Source organism: Orbicella franksi, chromosome 5, assembly GCF_964199315.1.
Source record: "Orbicella franksi chromosome 5, jaOrbFran1.1, whole genome shotgun sequence".
In the NCBI taxonomy this organism is placed as follows: Eukaryota; Metazoa; Cnidaria; class Anthozoa; order Scleractinia; family Merulinidae; genus Orbicella; species Orbicella franksi.
Genome location: NC_138149.1, coordinates 28,424,901 through 28,451,943, shown reverse-complemented (window position 1 = coordinate 28,451,943; position 27,043 = coordinate 28,424,901). Strand labels below are relative to the sequence as shown.

Below are 27,043 nucleotides of genomic sequence, written 5' to 3'. Positions count from 1 at the left end.
AACAGCTTGGAGTTGTTATCTGCTCCATTAGTGGTGTCTGTCAAGTGTGTTATGCACTGATAATCACGCTTTGGTGAATCACTCTTGCGTTTTCAAAGTCAGAAAGATGATTGTTTGTCTAAGAATGGTTGGAAATGTTGCATTCTTTATACCCGGCACTTTATAACAGTTCCAACAATTTCTAATGCCTTTTTTTTCGAATATCGTTTTTACGAAAAACTTTTGCAAGTGGTTCGATTAAGCCATTGAATTTCACACTTGACTAGTTTAAATATTCATGCACTCGCGTGATTATTATTATTCATCAAAGGCTGCAGCTTGGAAGTCGAAAGCTCATCTTTAATTTAGAAACCTTTAAATCAGACAGCGATTTTAGGTTTTTCAGAATACAGTTTCTTCTGTATTTTTTGCGAAAACGAAGTTTGTAAGGTCGACAACTTGCCAATCAACAGCTTCTGTATCGCTGACAAATAGATCTGCTTACCCAGGAGGGATTGGGAAAAGATTCACTGATGGCGAATAAGACGAAGGTGCATGATCTTTCTTCAATTCCATTTTGTTTGTTTTTTCTTCCCACTTTCCTAAAATAAATACGTGCTCCCCTCTCTCCCGATTCTTTAGAAGCATATCGTTAACTGTGCAAAGATACATCTTTGGTCAAGCACACCACCCTTGAAGAGGATCCTTCAATGAAGGAATGTCTGTTCCACTAAAGAGGTCCAGTCTGATTGGTAAGCAAATGACAAACAAAAGAAATAAGTTTCTTGGCCGCCACATACAGTAGGACGATATCTTGGTGATATTAAGCTAGCCGCGCCAAAAGACAAATGAATGTTTTCATCCAATGAACAGTCTACTGTAGTGATCAATTTCCATAAAGCATCGCCTTCGGTAGGCATTGGTGCATATTCACCTACGACGATCAAGTTCCTGTTTGGGTGTTCATAAGATTTCAGTTCATAAGATTTCCAAGATCCACAGGTTTGTTTGTTTCATTGCCGATTTTGTAGTCACGAAAGATATCTTTGAAACAGTATGCTATTGTTACATGCAGTAAAGACTTAACGAAACTGCCAATATATCGGAAACGAAACGAAATCAACAAAACAAAAGAACCCATTATCCTGATTACTAAGCGTTATTTGCAGCTGAGGAGACGGTAGTCCTGCACTCCGGTTAGCCCGGCTGAATAACATTCCTGTTAGCCAAAACAACACTCAGGTTAGTATGTTCACGGTTAGCTCTTAATAATGATAATGATATCTCTGACTGTTTTGTTGGTTTCGTTTCGTTCGTTTCGACTGTTTCGTTTCGGTGGTTACGTTTCAGTGGTTTGTTCGTTGTTTCGAGTTTTAGTACATGTCGTTCGTTTGGTCGCACTTAAGCAAATCAAATCGTTTCTAATTTAAGCTCGAGTCACGAGTTAGCCCGGTCTAGTTAATTTCGATTCAACGGTAATTTCGTTTATTTCTTTGTATAATTTCAAGTTGTGGGTCTAGTTCCTATAGCGGGGCAGATCTGAGCAGTCTGATTGCGGAGGTCAGTTTATCTGAGTCATGACACTGCCAAAGAGGCTTACGTTTCGTTAAATTCTGCTCAAACTTAATTGAAGTTTTTTGTTTGTAAATACAACACCTCATTCGCATCAAACAACACTGTTTTAAGGTTGAATGCTCAGGCATTCCAACCACGTCAGAGAGAGGCGCTTGCCAAGCATTTCTCATAAACATGTTACATGTTAGAAAATGGAAGGCGTGTACTTAAGCCTATCAGTAGAGAATTCTGAGCAGTATAAATAAATGAATAGCTTGTGTGTCATTTTGGGCGAGTTGATTAGGTGGTAAGATCGGTTTATAATTCGCTTTGTTGTGAACAACCCAAAACAAGTTTTCCTTGGCCGGTCATGCGAAAGAACGGCATTCAATTATAAAGTCTGAAATGTGTGCGGAATTTAACTGAAACCTTCAGTGATATGACTAAGCCCGCATGCTACCGTGACACTTCGATTATTTCATGTTTTTCTCTGGTGTTTGCAGGACTAAGAAAATGTAACTCTACCTTTTTCCTTAAAACTTCGATTTTGATATGATTAATTATCGGCTTTATTTCAAGTCGGCCTCACACTGTGAGCCCAGTCGGTGCCTTGAAAACACTAACAGCTACTAATAGAGGGCCTGGGTTGGGTTGGACCGACAGAGAGAGAAATGATCTCAGATCAGCAAAATTTACTGATAGCTGATAACTGACCGACAGTTTTACTGATAACTCAACTGATAAGTAATATATCAAACATGAGAGACAGTGTTTCATCAGGATATCCAAACACCGAGAACATATCGAGAACATAGGATATCTGCGAAGGTGAAATGGAAAATTCTGTTCACTTTTTAAGCGTAAAATTGGCAACGAAAGATGGCCGAATGAAATAAATGTTGAAGAAACTTCGCTTCAGATTGATTCATTACAAAGCCCACAAACGCATTGAGAAGGGATAGTGCTCTCGCGTATTCTTTCCATGGGAATTGGGCAGAACTCGAAAAAGTTGTGGAAACACTCGCCTGTGAGCTCGTATTCCCACAGCAGTTTCCGTTCTCCCAAACTTCCCCTCGTGTTTCGATAGCTCAATAAAACACGGAACATGTCTTCTATTTCTTAACCGTCAGGCTATCGGCGAAAAGTCCGAAAACCGATACAAAACTATTTGTTTACAATTGCAGTCTACGATAACTTTCACAAAACAACTCAAGTGTTATTGTTTACAGCATAGTTTCAAATCGGGAAGACTTTATAAGAGGTTTAACCGTTAGCCGTTAGAGTGCCAAAAATTTAACCGTTAGGCCATCCCCCTTTTTTCCGTTTATTGTCGAATGCGTTTTCTGATTTTGGGTCGGTCGGTCGGAAAAGGAAAAAAACAAACAAAAATAAAATTGGAAAAGGAGTCTGGAGCTAGGAGGCCCGGTACCTCAGCATAATATCCGTGGAGCCTGGAAACAACAAGGTGTGGTTACAAAGTCAACATCGCGGCAATGGAGGAAGGAAAAAGTCGACGTCGTTGTTAAAATCAAACGAGAGCAGGGAAAACTGTAAGCCAAAAATGTGTAAGCCAAAAATTTCTTATGTTTCAGATTAAAGTGACAATTGTTTGAAAAAAATGTGTCATTGCCTTCATCGCCTTCTGCGTAACTTTTTTTTTTTTTTTTTTTTGAAAACGCGAAAATTTGGGTCGGTCGGACGACGCTAAACAGAGAAAAAAAGGGGGATGGCCTTAGGCGTAAAAAAGCTTAAAATGTAACCAGGAGCCATAATCAGGGACGGAGACCGTAAGCGCGCGCCATTTCTAGTATTGGGGTTGTCCCATGATATGGAACAATAATTCTATTTTTAGAACAAATTGCGCCATCGCCTGCGGCACACGCGCGTACATGCTGCGAGGATTTTTGCGGATGTCGCGCGGGGTAAATGACGTCCGAAATTCCCAAAATTTTTCATGTTTTTGGCCCACAACTCAACGCGTTTACGTCTGTTGGAATTTTGCTTAAGTATTTTCGTCGTAAGCTGCTCCAGTTTGAGTGAAGTAAGACAGTGTCGAATTTAGGTATGTTCCGCTGTAAGCTTATATATATTGCTGACCAAGTTGTGTTCCGACGGATGCTTCTTTTACATGAGCTGTACATTACTCCACTTTAAAGTTCACATATGTTGAAGATTAACAGCTTTTCCATTACACAGCAAAAAACTAGCTGGATATATTTAGATATAGCAGAGCTTCAGGACTTCATAGTTTCCTAGCTCCTCTTGCCACACGCTTGCGAGGAATTTGTCAGTCTATCGCGACCGAAAAGTAAAACAAAATAATTGCTAGTTTGAGTTTCGCTTGAATTGTAAGCAACGCTTGATGTTTCATCAAGGCCCAATAACTTTACGTCCGTAGATACTGCTCAGTTTTATTCGTGTAAAAATCCAGTAAATTCTCTGTTGTCGATGAATGAGAGCGCCCGCCGATGCGTGTTTTGTACAGTCAGTAAACATGACAAATTGTACTTCCGCCGCACTTTCGTGTGAAAGCGTACATCGAACTCAAACAATAGCTCTATAGTTTTTAAATATGTTTAAGATTGATAAATGTTTGAGAACATATTAAAAGCTAAGCTGAAAATATGTGAATAAAGCAGAAATAATCAACAAAGTTACGATGACGCTTTCTTTAATCGACTTGGAATAACGATTTCGATTTTGTTGATCGAGTTATCAAAACTCCTTGTCTATTTTCATTTTCGCAGTGTAAAACTTCACTATGCTTATGTTGAAGAAACACACATGATGATAGTAGCCTTTTTTGCGTTCGTGAAATTTGTTACAGCATCTCAGCAGAAAAGATAACGAAAGAAATCTTTGTCAAGATTTGTTGACGATTGAAAACAACGACTCGGACTTGAAAGTGCACGAACTGCACTATGCAAATGAGCTAATTGTACGCGTCAGACTTTCCTTTCAAAAACTTTTGCAAACTCACCAAACATGCAGAAACAATAAGAAACCATCAAAACAGGTTTTGGTTATGATGAACCATTGTCTGAGAAACTCACAAATTAACTCGATACCAGAGTAGAGAGTTTTCTTGCTATGTTCTTAAGTCAGAGCAAACGCAAAAACATACGCGTAAGCTTACAATTAACGTGAGCAGATCCTATTATTCATTCCCAGCGCGAGATTGAAGTCTTGATTTCGACCCTGAAAAACCCACCTTTTCCGTTAGCTCAGAGCATAAAACTACATATAAGCGCCCTGGTTCGTATTCCCTGCCTTATTCCCTGCCATCGCTGTGAAAAATACGCAAGAGAATCTCTCAATATATATGACGTCAGGATGGGGCAATTTGTTCTAAAAATAAAAAAATTGTCCCATATCATAGGTGCGCGCGAATCCCGAGACTTACCGTCTCCGTCCCCGATTATGGCGCCTGAGGTCTCAAATGTCTTGTAATGAACTCCATTTGCGTATCGTTTAACTAATTCAGCTAATTACAGTCATTTTACAACGCCGGAAATGGCGGATGTGTCTTTAAAATGGATCGCACCACGCACTTTGACAGCCGCCTTGATGTTTTGACTTGCTATTTTCGGACCTTGTTGTTCTGTTTCTCTTTATCAGTGGCATCTTTGCTATGTACGGCTACCTATGGCTATAGTGAAGGCAAATGTTAGTAACTATCGCTCTGGAGAGGAGAAGCCAATAGAAAAATACAAAGCAAGGATTCAAATCGGCGAAGAGGACGATTGCTTCTTTCTAAAGAACGGTAAGCCCCATAAACTTCATTTTTTTGTCAACCGAGAATGTTTCTTATACTTTTCATGATTTCGCCATGCTCCAACCCAATGGAAATTGACTATTATAGTTCCAGTTAATTATTAAAATATGGGTTAACCATAACGGGAAAAAAATCGACCGTTCGCCGTGAAAGGGCCAACAATTTAACCGTTAGGCGTAAAAGTCACTACCCCATTGAGACCCTCTTGTAACTTCTTTTGAAGTTATCACGCCGAAGCAACTTGACAAGTGCCTTCAAAAGTTGTAGAAAACACGATGGGAGTCTTTACAACAAAAAGTCGCTCACTGCAACTCGGTAATTCCCCTCAGTGAGCATGAATCTTCTGGGCAAAAACTTCCAGCAAAAGTTGTGAAGACTGTTATGGACTAATCATTTCAAAAGATCAGCGAATTAACCACTTTTTCCGCTGTGTTTACCGTTTTGTAATTTAACGAAACATACGGAACACGTTTGATTTCTCTTGTTGATCACCCAATGACTTCTCTTGCACTGCTTCACGTTTTCCTCGCGAATTTACTTGCGAAGGATTTTCTGAAGTCTTCTTAATCAATTTTTTCGGGGTTTCCATCCTGCTGCTTTGGTGTATACTAAATCAATTATTCCCCTCAGTGTCTATGGCTATGGTATATGTAATATCCACTATAATTAAAAACTGGATCATTGGATAATGCAATTCGGGAATATTTATTGACTTAGCCATCGTGGGTTATGAGCCATTATACCATGCTCTACAAATGACTACAAATATGGTAAGCGTACGCGTGAATGTTTGGGGCGTTTTTATTTTTATTTTATTTTAGTTTTCTATATTTTGGGGGCGTTTTTAATAAATTAATTATTCCACTCACGCTTGTTGGATATGAGATTATTACAGCCAACTCGGCGCTACGCGCCTCGTTACCTATCTACCATCTCATATCCAACGCGTGCACGTGGAATAATCGTTAAAAAGCCACTTCCACTGCGGGAAATATTTGCTAATTATTCACGCTCAAGCGTAGTTTGAATATTATTTTTGCCCCCCGCCTTGCAGTCATTGTAATGGCCGTAAATTTACCAGTCTTTTAAAACTGTACATTACCATTTTGTTGATCTCTAGTCCTGAAAGCTGCATTAAATCGGCGATTTGTATTAAAAACACAATGGACAGCGCATTGATTGTCATGTCTTTGTGGCCCTCGAAGGAAAGAAAACTTCTCCTCGTATTCTTCACCAGTAATGATTTTATTACTCTTACTGTTGTCGGTGCCTCTTAAATATTGCTTGGTGTTTTTGCTTTCCTGTTTAAGCCCAAAAGAGGTAATTTTCTGTCTTATGAACCGGAAACAAGACCATGGAAGCTTGTAAATTTGTACCGCAACACGCCATCATATCTTGTAGAGTGTGACATTTCATATCGGCATGCATGAAGTGGCTTACATACGGATGGCCGTTGAATGGACAATAACGTGACAAACAAAACTGTTTACCAAATTTTCCGAGCTATGGGGCTCTGCTCGCGTGCCCGGCGGAACCCCCGTTATGCACAAGTGCAAAATTTATGGAAGTTATTTGATATTGAAGTCCCTTAAATTCCCATATAAACTCTATATTTGTATTACGTTTGTCCCATTCTCATAACGGCGGTTCATTCTGAAAAGTTCTTACAAGTTCCTAAAGTTTTAATTGTGACAAGCAAATTATAAAGTTAATGTGTATTTGGATAGCTAAATGGGCTCTATCAGTTCAGCAACGGGAATATTTGCTTTACTAATCTTCTTATTTTTCACTTTCCGCGGCATAAGGACCCTTCAGTCAACCCAAAACTCAAGTGCATCTCATCCTGGACAGCTTCTTCATGTTTGAAACAACGTCAGTCCGCAGTTGTGATTGGAATCGATCATCCTTGCTCCAACTTTGGTGACGTTTAAGAGCAGCACAAGTTAGAGAGTCGTAAAAAGTTATTCCACAGCATTTCCGTAATACAGAGTGGCACCTATGGCAGATGCAAGTGCTAATGCAGTAGCAGAGGCAGCCAGGGTTGCAATGGAGTTCTCAGCCTCAGTCAGTACCACCGGAGTATCAGTCTCACTTAAAATTGATAACACCATTCTAGCAGGCGTCATTAGTGTCGGTGCGCTATCACTTGCTGCATATTATTTGGCTAACAGGCGACCTGTAGAAACTGCTGTAAGAAATGGTTTAGAAGGTAGAAATGAGGCTGGTGTGGTTGACCCTCAAGTCAGGAATATTGACGAAGGTTCAATTCTTGTGGAGCTGTATTGTCATTCAGAGCACAGCTTCATACAGTTTGTGGAAGACTTTGAAGCGGGAAAAGTGGAGCAGAGATTGCAGAAAGAGTTCACAAACATTGGATATCAAGAGCAATTACGTGTGACCATCGAAAATGCAGATGAGGTGTACAAAAAAGTCGAAGTGGTCAGGTAAATGTACTTGCAGGTTCCGCCTTTTGGCATCTTTGACGGGACATCATGCAGCAAAATATCATATATTGTTTAATGCTTGAGTTTTCTGATATGTATACATTTTTTATTTATGTTTTAGGCTTTTACAAAAAGAGAGTATGACTAAGAAAGTGGAAGATAGAAGGCCGCGGAAAGCTGGTAAGCATATTGAAGGCTGTGGCATTTGAATATCAAAACATGCACACTTATATATCCCAGTAATAAAGGTCATTCCAAATTAAGTGAACCCAACTCCCCACGCAGTGTTCTTACCAGGCCATAGTCTTGCAGGATTTCCACAAAAAAAAAAGAACAAATGAAAAAATGCACCCTTGATAGCGCAAAAGATCAAATCGGATGTTATACAAGCAAATAGGACTTACAGAGCCATTTTGTGATTGACTTTCAGTTTTTTATGCTTGGAAATAAGTACATTTAAATAATGGTTTCCACATATGTCAAACGTACGTTCTTCAGTACTATTTTGGTTGCCAGCTTGGGTCATATAACTGATCATGTGAATTGTGGGCTCACGTTTTTCGCTCCTGGCTTGTGGTTTTTGCTTCATCCTCGGAAACAACAGTCACGGACCGCGATTAACTTTGACCCCTTTCAATTCCTGCAGCTGTTTATCAGGCACGGGGGCCCTGGGTACCCTACAGGAAAATCCTTGGAAGAACACTGCACACCCCCCCCCCTCCTCTCCCCTGGCACTCTCATGGCCACTCGACTCACACAATCATATACTCATGACTCAAGAGTTCCGTCAAATTTCACACCAAATGCGAAAGATACTGTGAAATTCTCTCAAGGTTCTCCAAGGTTCTTCAGGACCTCATTGAGGATCCTGGCCAAGAATCTTTAGGATCGTCAAAGATCATCAGGGACTTTCAAATGTTCTAAAATGCTGACAGATCTTGCCAAGATCTTTGAAGATCTTGCAGGATCCTTGCAAAGATCTTTTCAAGATTTTTCATTATGTTAAGGTTCTAATTTGTAAAGATCGTTGAGTAGTGGAGACGGGAGCTGACAAATACCGGCAGTACAGATTGGTAACCAGAACCAGTACAGAATGGTAAACCAGAATTTCGCCCCCATTCAAATTTCGCCAACCCAAGCGTCGCCTCAATTCGGTTGTTTAACCCTCTCAGACTGCCAGTATTTGCCAGTCACCTGCTATACTACTTGAGAGCTCGGCGTCCCGAGCCCGAAGGAGCGCCCGTAATAGCGTCACAGAGGTATTTTTAGCCGAACTTCAGACCCGATTTTTACTCCCCAAAAAGGTGAGAACTGTTAATTTATGAACAAGTTAAAATACTCTATATAAAAGAACTTTGGTAAAAAAAGAGGTAATTTTCTGCGAAAGGAACAGGAAACAAGACTATCGGAGCTTGTAAACGTGTGCCGCAACACGCCATCATGTCTTACAAAATGTGATATTTCACATCGGTGTGCAAGAAGTGGCGTACACACGGACGAACATAGTACGGACAATAACGTGACAACCAAATTTTTTAGCGCGATTTTCCTAGCCATGGGGCTCCACTTTTGGCAAGGAAATTTCTGAAGGCTTCAAAAATTAATTTCAGCTTCAACTCAAGATTTTAGGAATGCAGCGAATGAAAAAACAAGGGGGTGGCCCGGAGGGTGTCATTGGAAGGATGGCTTCATAATCTAACGAGGTAGAATGATGTAATAGAAATATAATAGTGACATCATCGAGGTCGTGGGGCGGAGGGGTGAGGGGGGTGAGATTATATAATTGTGAACTTTGAAGTTGATTGAAACAATGTTTTATCCTTTAACACTTGGAATGGTAGCCCAACAAGTGGGATATTCTTTTAAACGACCTGACTGTGTGAAGTTCCCGCTCCCAATACTTGATGATGTGTATGAAAGACTGATTGAGGGTGGTGCTATGAACTGGGGACGTTTATTTTTTTCCATTCGCTATGCAGAATGTTTCAATTTACAAAGAAGAGAATGGAACACTTTACTCGACTTCATTGAAAGCAAACAACCCTTAGCACCACCCACATTTTAGTGGGGTAATTTCATAATAGAAGAAAATATACTTCCTTGTGATTGCTGTAATTTTCCTGCTTGGAAAATACAAATTATGTCGGTGAAATGGAACTTTTCAGGGTCTGAACCGTAAATGTGAATTTAAACTTTGACTAGACATAACGCCACTAATTATCCAGACGATTCGGCTGATCCTCGTTAGTCTCGAGATCAAGTAGTGTGATTACTATCGGCTTTCGCGCCTTGGGCCAAAGTTTATATGGACCGCAGTTTCGTCTTCTACGCCTCAGCCATTGTAAGAATCTATGATTGCGGATAAATCGATTTCTATTAAGTCTATTAACTAATTAGACAAAACAAAACAACTATGTTTGTTCAAACACAATAGAGTTTTCCATTGCTTCTTTGTTATAGCAAAATAATCTCCCTGGGGTCATTAAGGCGTAAAATTATGCAAGTAGACAAGTCCCAGAAAATGAACGAAGAAACATTCTTCAAAGACGTTTATCAGTCGGTAGTATGCCAGTTTTGGAAAAAGCGAGAGGATGATGCTGGTGGAACGCAATTATGTAAACTTTGCTACTTCTTTGCTTGGGCCATTTCCTAATTCAGTCTTAGCTTTCGCCTTGTAGTTGAGTATCTCGTCTTCGCATTGACAGGTGTTGGTTCTAACGGCACACGCGCCTTGGGTGTGGCTTGCGCTATTTCTATTTTGATAACAACATTATGAAAACCTTAATACTTCTATTATCTGTATGAGGGTTTGCACTTCTGTATCCGGCGAGTACATCGCAGCCCCTCAATGTCTCTTGTTCAAACGGTGCAAACCCTGCTCTTACATAGGTTTACATCTAACTCCAAACTGTGACATGTTTCCTCCATTGTTTTCACGCCAACAAATGACCACAATAGTTTTACTGACTCACAATGGCATAGAGAACATCGAGGCAACCGCGATCATCCCACTGCCTCCCCCCACGGGGGATACAGTGCGGGATCTCGGAAGACCCTAGTTCAAATCTTCGGTCATGCTTGTAAATAGCCAATTGGTCTGCCTCCCGCCAGTTGGGGCTTTTAAGCCTATTTTTTTATTTGAAATATATCTATCTTCCAGTTTAAGTGGCATGCCTGAGAACTAGCTAGGTTTAGCTAAGCCCATCGTCCACTATAAGCAACAACATTTGAACAATTTTTTTTTAAGTTCCTCCCTCCCCCTCCCAATTTCAGGTGCAAAATCTTTCTCGTGATGAACCCACCGAAGATAAACCCATGAGCTCAGATTTAGATTTAGCTCTTAAACGTTTTAAAGAACGACGTATATCAAACCTCATTTGGTATGTTATGTTGCTGGGGCATGCTCAGAGATTTGTAATGTTCATTGAACAATAGGAAAACCTGTTCTGTGTTTTGTATCGTTCTGATGTTCTGATGTATGAGTTCTGCCACGTGGTAACCTTCCGTCAGTAAGTCCCCAACTTCACCCTTTACCCCCCCCCCCCCTCCCCCGCCCTTCCGGTTTGGCAAAGCCTTTTTGAAATGTCGAAACATTTGGATAGTTTTCGAAATGTGCACACGAGCACTCATGAACACTTTGAACATTGTCACGCTCACATAACTTAACAACTTTGGAGACAAAGTTGTTAACCTTGTTGTACAATAGCAGTAAAAGTAAACTTACTACCACCATAAACGGCGAGAGATGCTTCAGCTTTAACTGCAAAATTAAAGAGTTTGTGTTATATTTTCAATCAAGCTACGATGGCCTAAGAACAAGAGCTGATATGATACCTCTAGTCTAGTCACGAAAATCTCAAGAAATCTGTTTTTTAGTTCACATTGTGAGAAGATAAAGTACGTTACTTTTATGGTTCTTGTGCTATTCGCACCAGTCTCTTACTAAGCGAGTATAAATAAGATCTCTGCATTTTGTTACGGTACGCTTGACCGACAGAAAGATATACTACGAAACTCTTCTATGAACCCAACTTATTTATTTAACAATATGCAATGTAATCTTAGCTACAAAGGAGCGATTTCTGAACAATAAAATCTACTACCAAACTAAGTTAAGCCTACTGCTAAACTTTAGTCACCACTGACACGAACTCACAACAAATCTCGGTGTCTCCAAAGAAATCTCCTTACAGTCCACTTGACCTTGAACAAAGTTCCTCAATAGCTTTTACAATAACAATAGCACTCTATAGCTTTTCCACTCTGTCTCTGCCGAGAACAACAACGGGACTGTAGCTTCTCCACTCGGTCTCTGCCGAGAACTACTAACGGAACTCTACAGCTTCTTCTCTCGGTCTCTGCCGAGAACTACTAACGGGATCTGTATTAACTACCTGACTCTTTATATACATTTAACTAATATTCTAGAACATTCTTGGAGCTTCTATTTATGTAGCATTACATTATAATTACATCATGCGGGAGAATGTTCTAAAATGTTCCATAGCGTGACAATAGAAGATTCCGGCACAAACATTGCGTGACTTGACATTCTAGAAGTTTCCAGAAACTTAAACATTCACGTCTGCTCTTCATAACAATTTCATTTCAGCCCAGTTCGCGTAAGAATCCGTTCGCTTCGTAAACTCACGTGTTGCACCCTATGCCGGATGATCAAGTTCTCGTCCATGCTGCTTGCACAGTTCTTGATTCCTTCAACTCAATTGAACGCGTACAGCAGGTCCAGTTTATGGAAACCCAAATTTTGCACCCTTACTGGTACAACAGACCTCTCTCTTGTGGTTTGTTGCTTTTAGTCGTTTACGAATTGTCCCTTATTCCGTTGCCTGGCTTTTATCCATGTTTTTCCCTTCCCGTGCGTCCTTTTAGTATTTTCACGTTTTTACTGTGAAGTTGCAGAACTGTACATGTTTATTATTTTATGTGTTCTTTGCTTCACAAACGCCGGATTTGTGCAGTGCCTTTCCCTCGACTCCTTTCAAGTTTGCAGGTCTTGTTACATTCAGGGATGTTTTAGTATGCTTGCCTTGCCTCACAATTATCGGGTTTGTGCAATGCTTTTTGCTCAACTCCCTTTAGTTTGCACGCCTTGTTATATTCGGTAATGTTCTTGTATGCATGCTCACAAACATCTGGTTTGTGCAGTATTTTTCCGTCGGCTCTCTTCAGTTTGCACGCTTTATTATATTCAGTAACGTTCCTGTGTGCGTGCTTTGCCTCACAAACATCGGGTTTGTGCAGCGCTGTTCCCTCGGCTCTCTTCAATTTGCACGCTTTGTTATATTCAGGGATATTTTTTTATGCGTGCTTTGCCTCACAAACATCGGGTTTGTTCAGTTAGTACTATCCGCTTTGTTATGTTTTGTGCTATTCAGTTATGTTTTGTCGAGGTTGCTTTGCCTAGCAAATGCCGTGCTTGTCGGCAGCACTATTCGTTTGGGTCGGCGTAATTTTTACGCCCTTTTTTTCTCGGTTTGTACTATTCAGTGACATATTCCCCTTGTTTTGCTGTTAGTTCGTACACCCATGTTCTTGTAACTTCTGCAATAACCTTGGCCTTATGTTATCATACACGTACTGTTGCATCGTTTCCCCTCTTCCCATAGTAGCCTGAAGGGCGTCCAATGCCCTAGTGGGATTACTGACACTCAGACTGTCATCGCTTGGGCGGGTTTCTCATGCACCTTTTTGTTTCTCCTTAATCCTGTACCTTTATCTCCAGTATTTTTTCCTGTTTTACCATTCAAGGGCTGGCAGCTTTTGGATATTTTATTCACACCCTCTTCCCTTACAATTGCATAGCCCTTTGCCTTAAGTTTTGGGTGGCTAGGATTTACTTGTTTAAGTTTTGGGTTTCGCTTTTGAGTATTGGCAATTATTTCGGGTCTTTACTAAACGTTCAACTTTTGGGCGCGGAGTATTTCTCCTCCACTTATTCAGCGCGTCAAAAGTATGTTATTTGCTCCAGTCCCTTACTTAACAGGTATAAACAAGATCTCTGCATCTCATTCCAGCCCAGTTCGATCTTCCTTGCATGCTTCAGTCTCCACGCTACCGCGCTTCTCGTTCCCCCTCCCTCCCTTTTCCTCTCCAAGCGCCGTCGCATTTTTCCATCTCTTATTCAGCGAGCGTGAAAAGGACTGTCGCTATTGGTATACTACATATATGGCTGGATTTATGAAAACCGTGTCGATACTTTGCACCAAATCACCCACATGCACTTTGATTTCACGACTTCTAAAGGCCTTAAAATCACTCCAAGCGATGAAACAAAATTAGAGAAGAGCAAGAAAAGGAAGATAAGAGAGTGGACGAAAAAAGACTGGCATTCCTTTTTTTTTATATCGTCTACTTCAGAAAGAAAGCGCTTGAGCAGGGCGTGATTTCTTTATCACTGTTTTAATCAAGACACATATTTCCATGCAACATGACAGGATGACCCGAAAACGCCAAAAAATGAGAGTCTCGAGCTACTGTCAATCTCTCTAATGCATCTGGAGTCAAATTAGGGCATTTCCTAATCATTTCTAACATTCTGTGTCAATAATTATAAAAATCATAAAATCATGAAAATTAATCATAAGAAAGGTAATTTCATAAAAAAAAAAGTACTTAATAAATATCCACCCATCTTGACCGAACAAGCTTAGTCAGAAGCCCCCTTTTAAAGGTCTGATGGTTCCTTGCCATTTTAATTTGCAAATTGTGATTACGAATTTCATTCGGCAAGAATGGATTCCATTTGAAATTTTCCCGAAGCTTTAAGATGCTATCACTTTGGTTGAGGCGGGAAGCCTTCGATTGGAACCTTGCTGCAAATGATGCAAAATGATAAATGGAACATCAATTGCCATTTAGTATAGCACCGGGGAATTGAGACTACCTTTCCAGAAGTACTGTTTCTCCAGGTAAGGTACCAGTTGGCTTAACCGAAAAGTCGAGTGCCATTTACATATCCTAACCGGACTTTGTTAATGGAAAATAACTTAATAATACCTTTTAGTATTAAGCACTCACTCCTTTGGTTTACTGAGAGATTCACTTTATTTTTTTTTCTCCAATATTGATCTTTGCGAAAGTAGGCCATGAACATTCCACTTTTAAGATAAAAAAGAAGATTAAAGCTCCATCTAGTCGCTTACAACCACTCTATCCGTGCACATTGTACGACCCATCATCGTATACTCAGGGGTACTTAGCGGGGCCGAGCAAAAATCAAAGCTGCAGGGGAAAAATTCGGGAAGAAAAGTTGCGGAGGAAGCGAGGAGCCCTTAAGCCTTGGGGACGGAGTCTTACCACTTACCAGCTTACCAGTCTTGCTCAATCAGAATCCAGCATTCACAGAGCTGTTTGGGACAAGAGCTTCTCTTACTTTCTCTACAACTTTCCTTCGCCGATTTTTCCCCGCCATTTTGTCTTCCTTTGCCCCACTAACTGCCCCTTAGTCTCCGAAGGTGTGTACGACCATGCTAGGTACATGGCGTCAAAATGGTCTGCTAACATTTCAGTTCACTATTGTGCTTGAGTCCGCCTTGTATAAAATCATTACTTGTATGTGCGATCTTCGTGGCCACTTCAAAGATTTGTTATGGTTGCGTGACCGTATGTGTGAGAAAAGTAAATCCAGTTTCGTATGTACTTTTCGCGGAATTCGAAACATAGGTTGTCAGGTGGACAACTTATAGACAGCGTCTGCACCGCTGACAAACTGACCAGCTTACTCAGGAGGGGTTGGGAAAGATTCACTTATTGAAACTCAGAGAAGGCGATCTTCCTTACTGTCTTTCATTTTCGTGTATGCGACCAAAAATTGTAAGTCAAGCATACCACCCCTGAAGGGAATCCTATATTCAATGCCGAAATCAGGTTTTTTTCATCGATGTTGACACCTTTTAAAACATAATTCTTATTTTTCTTCTTCAAAAATATGAAAAAAATAATAATAATAATTCTTCCGGAGATGTTGAAAGTTATTCCTGTGAGCCACCAAATTCCGACGGACTAAAACGACAACAAACTGGTCTGTATCAACCTTTCGACGTTAGTAATGCATAACATCGCGTAGAATGCCTATTGTTCTCGGGACATTTACTTGCAGTCGAATAAAAATTATAGGTCTGTAATATTAGCAGCGAAGCGTAAACAGGGACGCTCTGATTGGTCAAAGATCACGTACGCTTTCCTCCGAAGGGAATACTGCCTTAGCTCATTAACTTGTCAAGGCGGGGCTAAGAAACAAAGGCCTCGAAAGTTATTCTTTATTCTATTGTTTCCGATATCGCGTATTTCAAGCTGGCTATTTCAAGCGTTGGACTTGTAATGGATATTTGCATCCGATTTTTACCATAGGCCATTACATGTATCCGGGTTTTTCGTACCAACGTCTTTTCGTACCACCCATTTTCGTACCACCTACATACACGTTCGTACATGTTCGTACCACATAAACATACATTCCAAATAGCACAGATTTAGACTATCTGATAGTCTAAATGAGATTTTAGATGTATAGCATGGTTTTGGTGTGATTTCTTTACGTAAAGGATATCATATTATGTTTTGTTATTCTTCGTGTTCATAGAGACAAGACATTATTATTATTATTATTATTATTATTATTGTTATTATTATTCTTATTATTATTCTTATTATAAATATTATTATTATTATTATTATTAAACGCACAAAGCAGGGCTGTTCTGAAAACCACTTTTGTGACTCAGAAGGCACCCTGTTTAAAGATAATTTTTGTTAGAAAGGTCTCCCTACCTTTGGAACTATCTCCTTGCTTTGAATGGTCTTCGTTTTGTACACGTATGTCAGGAACGGCTCCACTAATGGGCAGGTTTTCTTTCTCAGGACCATCTGCCAAGAAAGTGAAAAGAGGACAGTTATCTTTTGCTCTCGTGAAGTACTCTATTACAGTATATTGGTGTTTGAAGTTTAGTTACCTGTCGGAATACCCTTTAAATTGATGTCATGAGTCTGTCCGGTTTTATCCCGGAGCTTCAAGGACTCGGGCATTAACCCATATGTTTCTCCGAACCAGAGTGCATCTTTGGCTTTCCTTCTGCAAAGAAATAACAAAGGGCAATATGATCCTATGTATACAACCGTAGGTAGCTATGTTCTTAGGTCTTGTCATAATTTGTGTGAAGGCTTTCCCTAGGTATTGTTTACAATAGTTGTTTACGATAGTTAAAGCACTTGATTAAAGTTTACTCACTGTATTTGTGTCAATTGCCTGTATTGCTGCTTCTTTCCCACTTCTGTGTAGTCATTTCCAGAGTGGGCTAGTCTTTGCCGCATCTTATTGTAGAGATCGGCCGCCTTTTCCTCCACAGTCTCGCGAAGGTTGCTATTCTCTTCTATGAGGTGAGCCAAGACGTCTTTTGGTGATTCCGCGATCTCCTCCGGTTTCACTCCCAGCTTAATCCACGTCTCCGCTCGCATCTCTTTCCGTTTCGTCGTGCTTTTGACATGTTGCGTCTTTCTCCAAAACCGCCTGATGCTTTCGGCCAACGCTTTTCCTACGCGCTCTCCAGCAGATTCTGTCAATCGATAGCCAAGAGGCAGAATACTTAATTGCAGAAGCGCAAACACTGTGTTCGGCTGTCCACAAACTTCTCTCCATCTCCAAAGAGCTTCGCCATTCAGTTGAAATTGAAATATGCCATTGCTTTCATTGACGAACGGAGGTACTATGTTGATCAGCAGGGGATGGATCGGGGTTTCGAAGAGCTCTGAAAAGAGCTCCCGATCACTTACGATTTCGCTTTCCATGTTCATTGAGCAACAGGTTTTCGAATGAATCAGCTGCGCCGACAGCATACTTTTGAAATTCGCGGTAATGAATATTTCAGTTACAGTCAAGTGGTTTTCTTGAATGGGTATTGTTTAGTTTTGACAGCCATTGTTATACAGACGTGTGCTTAAGACAATAGCTCTTCCATCGAAGACGCGCCATTTTCAAATGCAACTCCAACAAGAAGTTTTCAAACTCAAAGAGCTACAGGTTCCTATGGACCGATTTTCAAATTTGAAACGGGTTTTGCGTCAGTAAAAAGCCATCTTTCATTTGCCGTGCGTGAAAATTAGGAAGGCCGGTTTAGATGGTCTGAAAATTGCTTCTGAAAACGGTCCCCATACAAAAAATGGCCAATTTTTGCCCATTTTCAAGAGCAAAAAGCTACTCCTTATACCTCATATATCAACTTAATTAACCTCTTAAATTGAAGATTCAACCCTTCTTCTTCAAAAAGCCGCGCGTGAAAGTTGAAGTTTTAACTCCTGGAAACCAGAACAGTAAGTTTTATCAACGCTATTGGGCCAATTTGGACCCTTTCTTCTCTTAATCAGGGCATTTCACGACACGCAAACATTCAAATTTGCCGCTTCGCCGGTCATGAATAATTAATAATGTCCAGGCATTCTACCCGATGACGGGAATTTTAGAGATATTTTTTCAGCGACTTGGCGACAATAAAATCCAGCACAAGCTTTCATTGTAAAACATTTCCGACGTCGAAAGCCATTTAAATGCTTTCGGCGAACAAGACGTGCACATGAGAGTTTCACCAAAAATCTGTTTTAGGGGAAGCCGTACATACGAAATTCTTCTGTTCCAAAAACGTTAAAGATAATACTTTTACTGAGCTTTAATAAAAGGAAGTTTTATCAAATATTGGTAGCCTCTGATGAATTATTTCAGTCGGCCCGGGTTTCGGTTTTGCTCGATCGTAAATTGAACTCTTGAAGGAACAGCCGCCTGAAGGAACGACCGCATCGTGCACAAAAAAATAAGCTTACATTTCTAACATTTTCCTTTAAGCCTCAGGTTTCTGTTCAGATAAGCTTATATTTAACAAAATAACGAAAGTAACAAAGATCATTTTTTTTAAGTCATTCATGTATTCAATTTCAACCTTAAACGCGCAGCTTATCAATTTAAAACGAAGTAGAAAATATTCAAATATTTGCCCTCGAAGCTTGGCTTCTCGGGCAAATAGTTTTGGAAAGGAAAACGTAACCCACAAACCTGCTATTGGAGAAGAGCATCTCAAATTAAACTGCTCAAAGCCAGGGGCGTTTGTCCGCTTTCTTCCCCACTCTCGTTTTTACAGCTGAAAGAAATGTCCGGTTCCATATTGTTCTTTTCTTTTGCCGCAGAAGCCGTGAAGGACAGAGAGCTCAACTACCAAAAGTTTGCGGTAGCCTCGTGCGACTCTTACGCTTCTTTCGCGCTTAACAACCTCCTGCGTGCACCATTAACAAATAGATTCCATGTTGCCGTGCGTCTGTTCAGTAATAGATCACAGATGGCGTCAAAATGAGGTAAGAACAAAAAAGTGGCACACGAGGCGATAGCCGAGTTTGTCACTGATGTTCTTACCACAAATTTGACGCCTTCTGTGATCTCTTAAACAATTAGATAATGAGCTCGAGATTTCTATTTAAACAATAGAGTGTTTCTGTCGAAGAACTATCGGCTGATCGTTGCCCCGCGGAAATTTGATGTTCTTAAAACAAATATTTGCCCTCGAAGCTTGGCTTCTCGGGCAAATAGTTTTAAGAACATCAAATGTCTAAGGGGAAACTATCAGGCCGATAGTTCCGAGAAATAAACACTCTATTGTCTTTATTGTCCACCGCTAAATTTTCTTCCTCGCGCCAGTTCAAAACCAGGAGCCATGATCGGGGACGGAGAAAATCTTGTGATCCGCGCGCACCAATGATATGGGACAATTTTTCTACTTTAAGAGCAAATTGCGCCATCCTGACGTCATATATCCGCCCGGATCCACGCACGTGTCGGGGGTTCTCGCGTGGATGTTGTCACGTTGCATGATCAAATGGTGAGAGTTGCGAGATTCTCTTGCAGATTTTTCACAGCGATGGCAGGGAATAAGGCAAGGAATTAGATCCAGGGCCCTTGTATGTAGTTTTATGCTCTGAGCTGATGGAAAAGGTGAAAGGGTCGAAAACAAGACTTCAATTTCGCGCAGTGAATGAATAATATGTGTTCGCGCTAGTTGAACGCGTAAGCTTTTGCGTTTGTTCTGTAAAGAAAAGTTATGAAAGAAAACTCTTTACTCTGGTATCGAGTTCACTTGAGAGTTTCCCGAAACAATGCTTAATCATAACCAAACCCTGTTTTTGATAGTTTCTTATTGCTTCTGTTTGTTTGGCGAGTTTGCAAAAGTTTTTTAAAGGAAAGTCTGACGCGTACATAAGTAGCTCATTTGCATAGTGCAGCTCGTGCACCTTCAAATCCGAGTCGGTGTTTTCAATTGTCAACAAATTTTGACAAAGATTTCTTTCGTTGTCTTTTGCGCTGAGATGCTGCAACAATTTTCACCAACGCCAAAAGACTACTAACATCATGTGTATTTCTTTAACATAGTGAAATTTTACACTGCAAAAATAAAAAAGAAAATAAAATAGACATAGAGTTTTGGTAACTCAACCAACAAAATCAAAATCTTTTTTCGAGTTGATTAAAGAAAGCGTCATCGTAACTTTGCTGATTATTTCTGCTGTATTCACATATTTTCAGCTAAGCTTTTAATATGTTCTCAAACATTTATCAACCTTAAGCATATTTAAAAACTAGAGATATTATATGAGCTCAATGTACGTTTTCACACGAAAGTCCAATTTGTCATATTTTACTGACTGTACAAAACATGCATCGACGGGCGCTCTTATTCATCGACAACAGACAATATATTGGATTTTTACACAAATGTAACGTGAACGAAAAGGAAAACTGTTTGCCTTCACAACACAACACCGAAGCACACACGCTTCGTTCACACACACGCAGACACGGCGCAAGCGCGGCGAGTCATTAGGGCTCAGGCCCCACGCTACACTATCCCCCGCCACTTAAGAGCAGGATTAGTTCCTTTGAACTCAGTAACTTTAACGTGTAAAAGTTCTAACAAAGTCCATGGGCTAGACTGGCTAGCACACAACTGTTTTAACATAGTCTCTAAGCCAAGGTGGCTCTCTCCTTTCACGCCTCGGTCTCTGACTCGGATCAGCAACTGGTGAGTTACTCTCCACAGGAGTCTCGGGCTGATGTGGAATTTCGGCGACTGGAGAATCTGGGACATCAGCATTTTGAGAAGCAGGAATCAACACCCTAGTATCCTCGCGAGCATCCGGCTGGCGTTCGGTGACTGGAGAAACAGAACTCAACACACTAGTATCCTCGCGAGCATCCGGCTGGCATTCGGTGACTGGAGAAGCAGGAATTTCCAACCATTCCAACTCAACCTCGCCAGAGTTTACTGGCGTTCCCGGCACCTGGCCACTGAGCTCTTGCGATGAAGGAGAAAGAGTCTCCTGAGGGGGAGAATGACACGGTTTCAAGTAGTTGAAGTGGACCACTCTCCTTTGCCGACGCCTTCCAGGCTTTCTTTTCTCCTCCTCAATACGATAGGTAACATCAGACAAGGCCTTTATGACCTTCCAGGGGCCACACCAAGGCTTAAGGAACTTCTTCCTCCTGACCCTGGTTCGGTTTCTGTACCACACCCGGTCTCCAGCATGGAACCGCTGACCATAGCACTTGGTGTCATAATAGGCTTTCTGAGATTTCTGTGCTCGCTTAAGGTTTTCTCTCACTAGCTGCTCTGTTACCTCCACCTGAAGCTTCTGCTGAACAACATACTTCGGATATGTTTTCGCTGACCCGGGGAACGCCGAGGTCTCTAACTTAAGGGCAGCATCCAAAGGCAAGATGGCTTCTCTCCCAAACATTAGGCGATAGGGGGTGAATCCCGTCGACTCATGGACGCTGGTATTATAGGCCAACAAGGCCTTTGGAACACAGTCTTCCCAATCGCGGCGATGATCGGATATTAGCTTAGACAAGATCTTTACGAGGGACTTGTTCAGCCTCTCCACCTGGCCATCTCCTTGGGGGTGGTACGGTGTTGTCCGTGTCTTAGCTGCCTCAATCAAGTCACACAGTCCTCGGAAGACTGCTCCGTCGACATTAGCACCCTGATCAGAGTGTAAGTTCTCAAAACATCCAAATCGGCAAATGTACTCATCCATCACCTTCTTTGCAAACGTGACTGCTGACGTATTTCTCACCGGGAACGCTTGGGCGAATTTTGTAAAGTGGTCTGAGACCACAAGCAACCACTCATGGCCCGAGCTAGACCTTGGTGTAGGACCAACAATGTCAATAGCTACTCTCTGCAGAGGATGGCCTGACTTGACACTGATCAAGGGAGCTTTGGGCACTTTAGGGGGGTCGTTGACTTCAGCACATGGTCCACACCTCTTGACATGGTTTTCAACATCCTCCCTCAAGCCATGCCAAAAGAATCTTTTCCGTACTCGCTCTATGGTTTTCGTCACACCAAGGTGGCCTGCAGAGGGAGCATCATGAAGGGCGTACAACACTTTCGGGACAAGACCTTCTGGCAAGCAAAGCTGTTGGTGAGTTTCTTGGCCCGTCTCATCATCCTCCCAGCGCCTGAACACCAGACCACCCCTGACAAGTAGCCGGTTCCACTGTGACCAGTATGACAGCGGCTTGCGTCCACCTCCCTCAACGTCACGCCGGGGAGGCCTGACACCGACCTCAAGCCACTTCACGACTTGAGAAAGGACCTCATCTTGACTCTGAGCCACTTGAATGCTCTCATTAGAAAGGGGATCCACGCTCACAGAGTGGACCCACGCAACATCGCTCCCCACTTCAGGGTGCACCATTTCTTGCTCGGCCCAGGGGAGACGGGACAGACCATCAGCATTGTTATGCGAACTACCAGGGCGATGCTTCATTTCAAAGTCAAAGTCACTCAACCGTTCAAGCCACCTAGCCACCTGGCCCTTAGGATTCTTAAAGTTCCTTAGCCAGTGTAAGGCATTATGATCAGTTCTGGCGAGAAAGCGTCTCCCAAAGAGATATGTTTCAAAGTGTTCCGAGCCCCACACAAGGGCAAAAAGTTCCTTCCAGGTAGTACTGTAATTCCTTTCTGCCTTTGTTAGCGCACGCGCAGCAAAGGCTATCACACGCTCTTTTCCACCTTAAACCTGTGATAACACCGCCCCCAACCCACTGTCACAGGCATCGGTGTCCAGGATAAACGGCACATCCAATTGTGGGAAAGCAAGTATTGGGGCATTTGTCAAGTGACGTTTAATGGACAAAAAGGCTTCCTGGCATTCGGCTGACCACGTGAAATTATCTCCCTTCTGTTCTGCCCTGTACAGCGGGCACGCAACCTGGGCATAGTTAGGCACAAACTGTCGGTAGTATCCAGCTGTGCCCAAGAATGCTTTCAACTGGCGGGGATCTGAAGGTACAGGCCACTCCTTTACTACACGTATTTTCTCTGGGTCAGTAGATATACCATCCCGAGTCACGACGTGACCTAGCACAACCACCCGATCAGACAACAGCTTGCATTTCTTAGGATTAATCTTCAAGCCAGCTTCTGCCAAGCGGGACAGAACAAGTGCGAGCCTCTCCCTGTGTTCCTCCAGTGTTCGGCCAAAGACTATGATGTCATCTAGATAAACTAGACAGTCTGACCAGCACAAACCCTTGAGGACAATGTGCATAGCCCGCATGAAACAAGCCGGTGCATTTGTAAGGCCAAAACTCAATCGACAGAACTGATAAAGGCCATCCGGGGTTGCAAAGGCTGTTTTCTCACGGTCTTCCACGTCAACGCCTATTTGCCAGTACCCTCTTAGCAGATCAAGGTGGGAGAACCACTGCGCTCCCGCCAAGCTCTCCAATATATCGTCACATCGAGGAAGCGAATACAGGTCGCGTTTGGTTACAGAATTCAGAGCACGGTAATCCACACAAAAACGCTGGCTGCCGTCAGGCTTAGCCACCAACACAACTGGAGAGGACCATGGAGATTAGGAAGGCTCTACTATCCCAGCCTCCAGTATCTCGTCGACTTGTCGACGCATTTCTTCTCTGAAGTTTATATGAAATAATTCATATGAACTGCGGTTGCAGATGAAAGTGAAGGATGATCATCGCAGTAAATTTTCCAATTTAAGCAATTGGAAAGAAGCCTGAAAAAATCAGGGCTTCAACGGGATTCGAACCCGTGACCTCCGCGAATACTGGTGCGATGCTCTACCAACTGAGCTATGAAGCCACACATTGGGAGCGAGGTCACTTTATTGAGTTCATATCTTTCCGTGAGGAATGAAATGATGTGAAGTTTATATGAAATAATTCGTATATGAACTGCGGTTGCAGATGAAAGTGAAAGATGATCATCGCAGTAAATTTAAGCAATTGGAAAGAAGAAGCCCTTCTTCTCTCTTGTGAAAAGGGACTCTACGGGGTGGCACCTGGATTGGTTGTGCGGAACCTGTGTCAATGGTGTGCTGCACTCCCTTTGCAGTACCTAAATCCATCGGTCCTCTCGAGACACAGTTAGCATGGGTGGCCAGTACTTCGTAATGCCGGCGTTTTTCCTCCTCAGGTACTGACTCAAAGTTGATTGGGAATAGTTCTTCCATTGACTTGCAGCAACTTTCAAAGTCTTCCATGTGTACTGTACTGCACCATTTAACTCCAGGCATCTTTCTCAGAGGAAACTGAAGAGACAATTTTGTAGCCCATACTTGTACGGCCCTCTTTGGACGACTCCCACTCACTCTCCAATGGGTGGAGACTTCCTATGTTACTGCACCTGTAGACCCTTATTGGCTGGTTGGATGGATTGAAAACTCGAACCGGGACTCGGCCACCCTTGATGGTTACTGCGGTTCGAAATGTTCCAGCTGCATATCGTTCTGTGAACTTGTCTGAGGGTTCCAGCACACCCACTAACTCATCTAAGCCATTTGCTTCCTGTACCTGACAAGGTATGTCTGCAACCATGTTTGGTAACAACGTTATGGTTTCGGCCACTGTGATTCTGCAAACCTTGTCAAGATGCCCAAAGACCATCTTGCTGGGTCCTTCCTTAGTATTGACAGTCTCAGTGTCAAAGTCAAGCACACATTTGTGGGTCTTAAGAAAATCTATGCCAACTAATACTTCTGGTGCCATGCCCCCACACACAAACACCGTGTGTTGCGCTACAATACCACCGAGCTTAAGTGCTACCTTTACTGACCCCAAGATATCAAGTAGCATATTGTTAGCTCCAAGGACGGGCTTTTGCTGAGGCAAGAGTTTCTCCGTACAGCTCCTAACACGATGATACAGTATGTCACTGATAATTGTAGCCTGAGCACCAGTGTCCAATAAAGCTCGACATCTGACACCATTTACTTCGCAATCCAGAAATGCACCTTGAGAGGGTCCGGGCAGGGTCACTTCTGGTTGCGCTCCGCCCTTCTCAAGTTTCCCTGAAATGGAATGCTCTGCGATGGGCAATCACGGATGAAGTGAGTCAAGCTGCCACACTTAAAACATGCTCTGGGGCCTTGTCTAGATTCCACACCTTCACGCCTCCCTGCACTTGATTCTTGTCCCGCATGAGGAATATTTTTCAGTTTTTGTAGAATTTCAGCTTGCTGTTGAAAGAGGTCTCTTGCCCATGGTGGGGGCTCTTGAGTCCCCTGTTGAGAACCAGGACCAAAACTTGTCTGAAAGGTGCTGAGCTTGTGGTAAGCACTCGGGCACTTCCTTTTTCCAGGACTTTCTGATTAGATTCATAGCGCTGTGCAGCAGCCAAGGCCTCATCCAAGGAATTGGGGTCCAGATCCAAAACTTTTTCACGCAAGCTTATTGGCTTAAGTGCACCCACAAAAAAATCTCTGGCGGTACGATTTAAAATTTCCGGGGGGTCATCCGGGTAAGCTAGCTCCACGAGACGAGAAATATCACATCTCAACTTGTGCAAATCCTCGTTGGCTTGTCTCGACTTGGCCCGTAAGGTAGAAATATGCACTTGACGGGATTCCTTGGGCCCGCTCGACTGTCACCCACATGTTGGTTTGACCCGCCGGTAAACTGTAATACGTTTGTTCGGCAAGACCCTTCAAATACGCCGGCAATATCTGACATTGCAGTTCCTGATTCCATTTGTTAAGTGCCCCAATACTTTTAAATTTCCTCAGCCAAGCCAGCCAATTTTCCCCCGGACCAGCCGAGAAACTTTCAGGCTTGATTCGAAGTGCACTGTGTACATCGGGCGAGCTGGCTGAGCTGGACGAGCTGGCCAAAGCAGATGCTGAACTCTCGCTTTTCCTGGCAAGTTTCGCTTCCATTTGGGCTAGTTTCGCCTCCAACGCTTTGACAGTTTCTTCCATGGTCTTTCCTTTCACAAAAAAGATCCCACCGCTGCCACCAAATGTAACGTGAACGAAAAGGAAAACTGTTTGCCTTCACAACACAACACCGAAGCACACACGCTTCGTTCACACACACGCAGACACGGCGCAAGCGCGGTGAGTCATTAGGGCTCAGGCCCCACGCTACACAAACAAAACTGAGCAGCATCTACAGACATAAACTTTATTGTCACTTATTGGGCCTTGATAAAGCATCAAGCGTTGCTTACAATTCAGGCGAAACTCAAACTTGCAATTACTTTGTTTTACTTTTCGGTCGAGATAGACCTGGCGAAATCCTCGCAAGCGTGTGGCAAGAGGAGGGAAACTTTGAAGTCCTGAAACGGTGCTATATCCAAATATATCCAACTGGCTTTTTGCTGTGTTATGGAAAAGCTGTTAATCTTCAACATATGTGAAACTTAGAGTGGAGTAATGTGGAGCTCTTGTAAAAGAAGCAGCGGAACACAACTTGGTCAGCGATATGAAGCGGGACATAACTAAATTCGACACCGTCTTACTTTACTCAAACTGGAGCAGCTTACGACGAAAATACTTGAGAAAAATTCCAACAGACATGAACGTATTGATTTGTGGGCCAAAAACATCAAACATTTCGGGAATTTTGGACGCCATTTCCCCGCGCTATATCCGCAAAAATCCACGCAGCATGTACGCGCGTGTGCCGCACATGATGGCGCAATTTGTTCTAAAAATAGAAAAATTGTCCCATATCATAGGGACAGCCCCAATGCTAGAAAATAGCGCGCGCTTACGGTCTCCGTCCCCGATTATGGCTCCTGTCAAAACTCATATTGAATTATTTTCAATTTTTTTAGATGAAGGCCGTGAAAGCCAAATGTAAAATTCGAAAAAGAAAAACAGACAAAAACCCACTTAATACAATTTCAATTGTTTATTTTTTAGAAGCCCTCATGTTTACACAAACGTTTTAGTGGTGAACTATCACGCATATAAATAGAGAGAGAAT

At 42.2% G+C, this 27,043-nt stretch overlaps 2 protein-coding genes and 1 non-coding gene across 3 annotated transcripts in view; 1 reads left to right on the top strand and 2 right to left on the bottom strand.

The window, feature by feature from the left end:
- The first annotated feature begins 390 nt into the window (after nt 1–390).
- The window catches only part of LOC145487982 (uncharacterized), a 35,149-nt gene continuing 8,496 nt past the window's right edge, over nt 391–27,043 (top strand). The window contains exons 1-4 of the mRNA XM_081466747.1: nt 391–981; nt 5,152–5,296; nt 7,114–7,752; nt 7,874–7,932. Coding sequence (XP_081322873.1) covers nt 7,307–7,752; nt 7,874–7,932 — 505 coding nt within the window. The 5' untranslated portion in view covers nt 391–981; nt 5,152–5,296; nt 7,114–7,306. The remainder of the gene's footprint in view (nt 982–5,151; nt 5,297–7,113; nt 7,753–7,873; nt 7,933–27,043) is intronic.
- On the bottom strand, nt 16,745–17,766 carry LOC145487992 (uncharacterized). Its single transcript, XM_081466756.1, has one exon. It carries the CDS (start codon nt 17,602–17,604, stop codon nt 16,996–16,998), a length of 609 nt encoding a protein of 202 aa, XP_081322882.1. The 5' UTR covers nt 17,605–17,766; the 3' UTR covers nt 16,745–16,995.
- Trnat-agu (transfer RNA threonine (anticodon AGU)) lies at nt 23,845–23,918 on the bottom strand. Its single transcript has one exon. It is a non-coding gene; the product is annotated as a tRNA-Thr (tRNA).

What these genes read in the sequence shown, in the direction of transcription:
- LOC145487992 (XM_081466756.1), bottom strand. Translation starts at nt 17,604, where the DNA reads ATGCTGTCGGCGCAGCTGATTCATTCGAAAACCTGTTGCTCAATGAAC.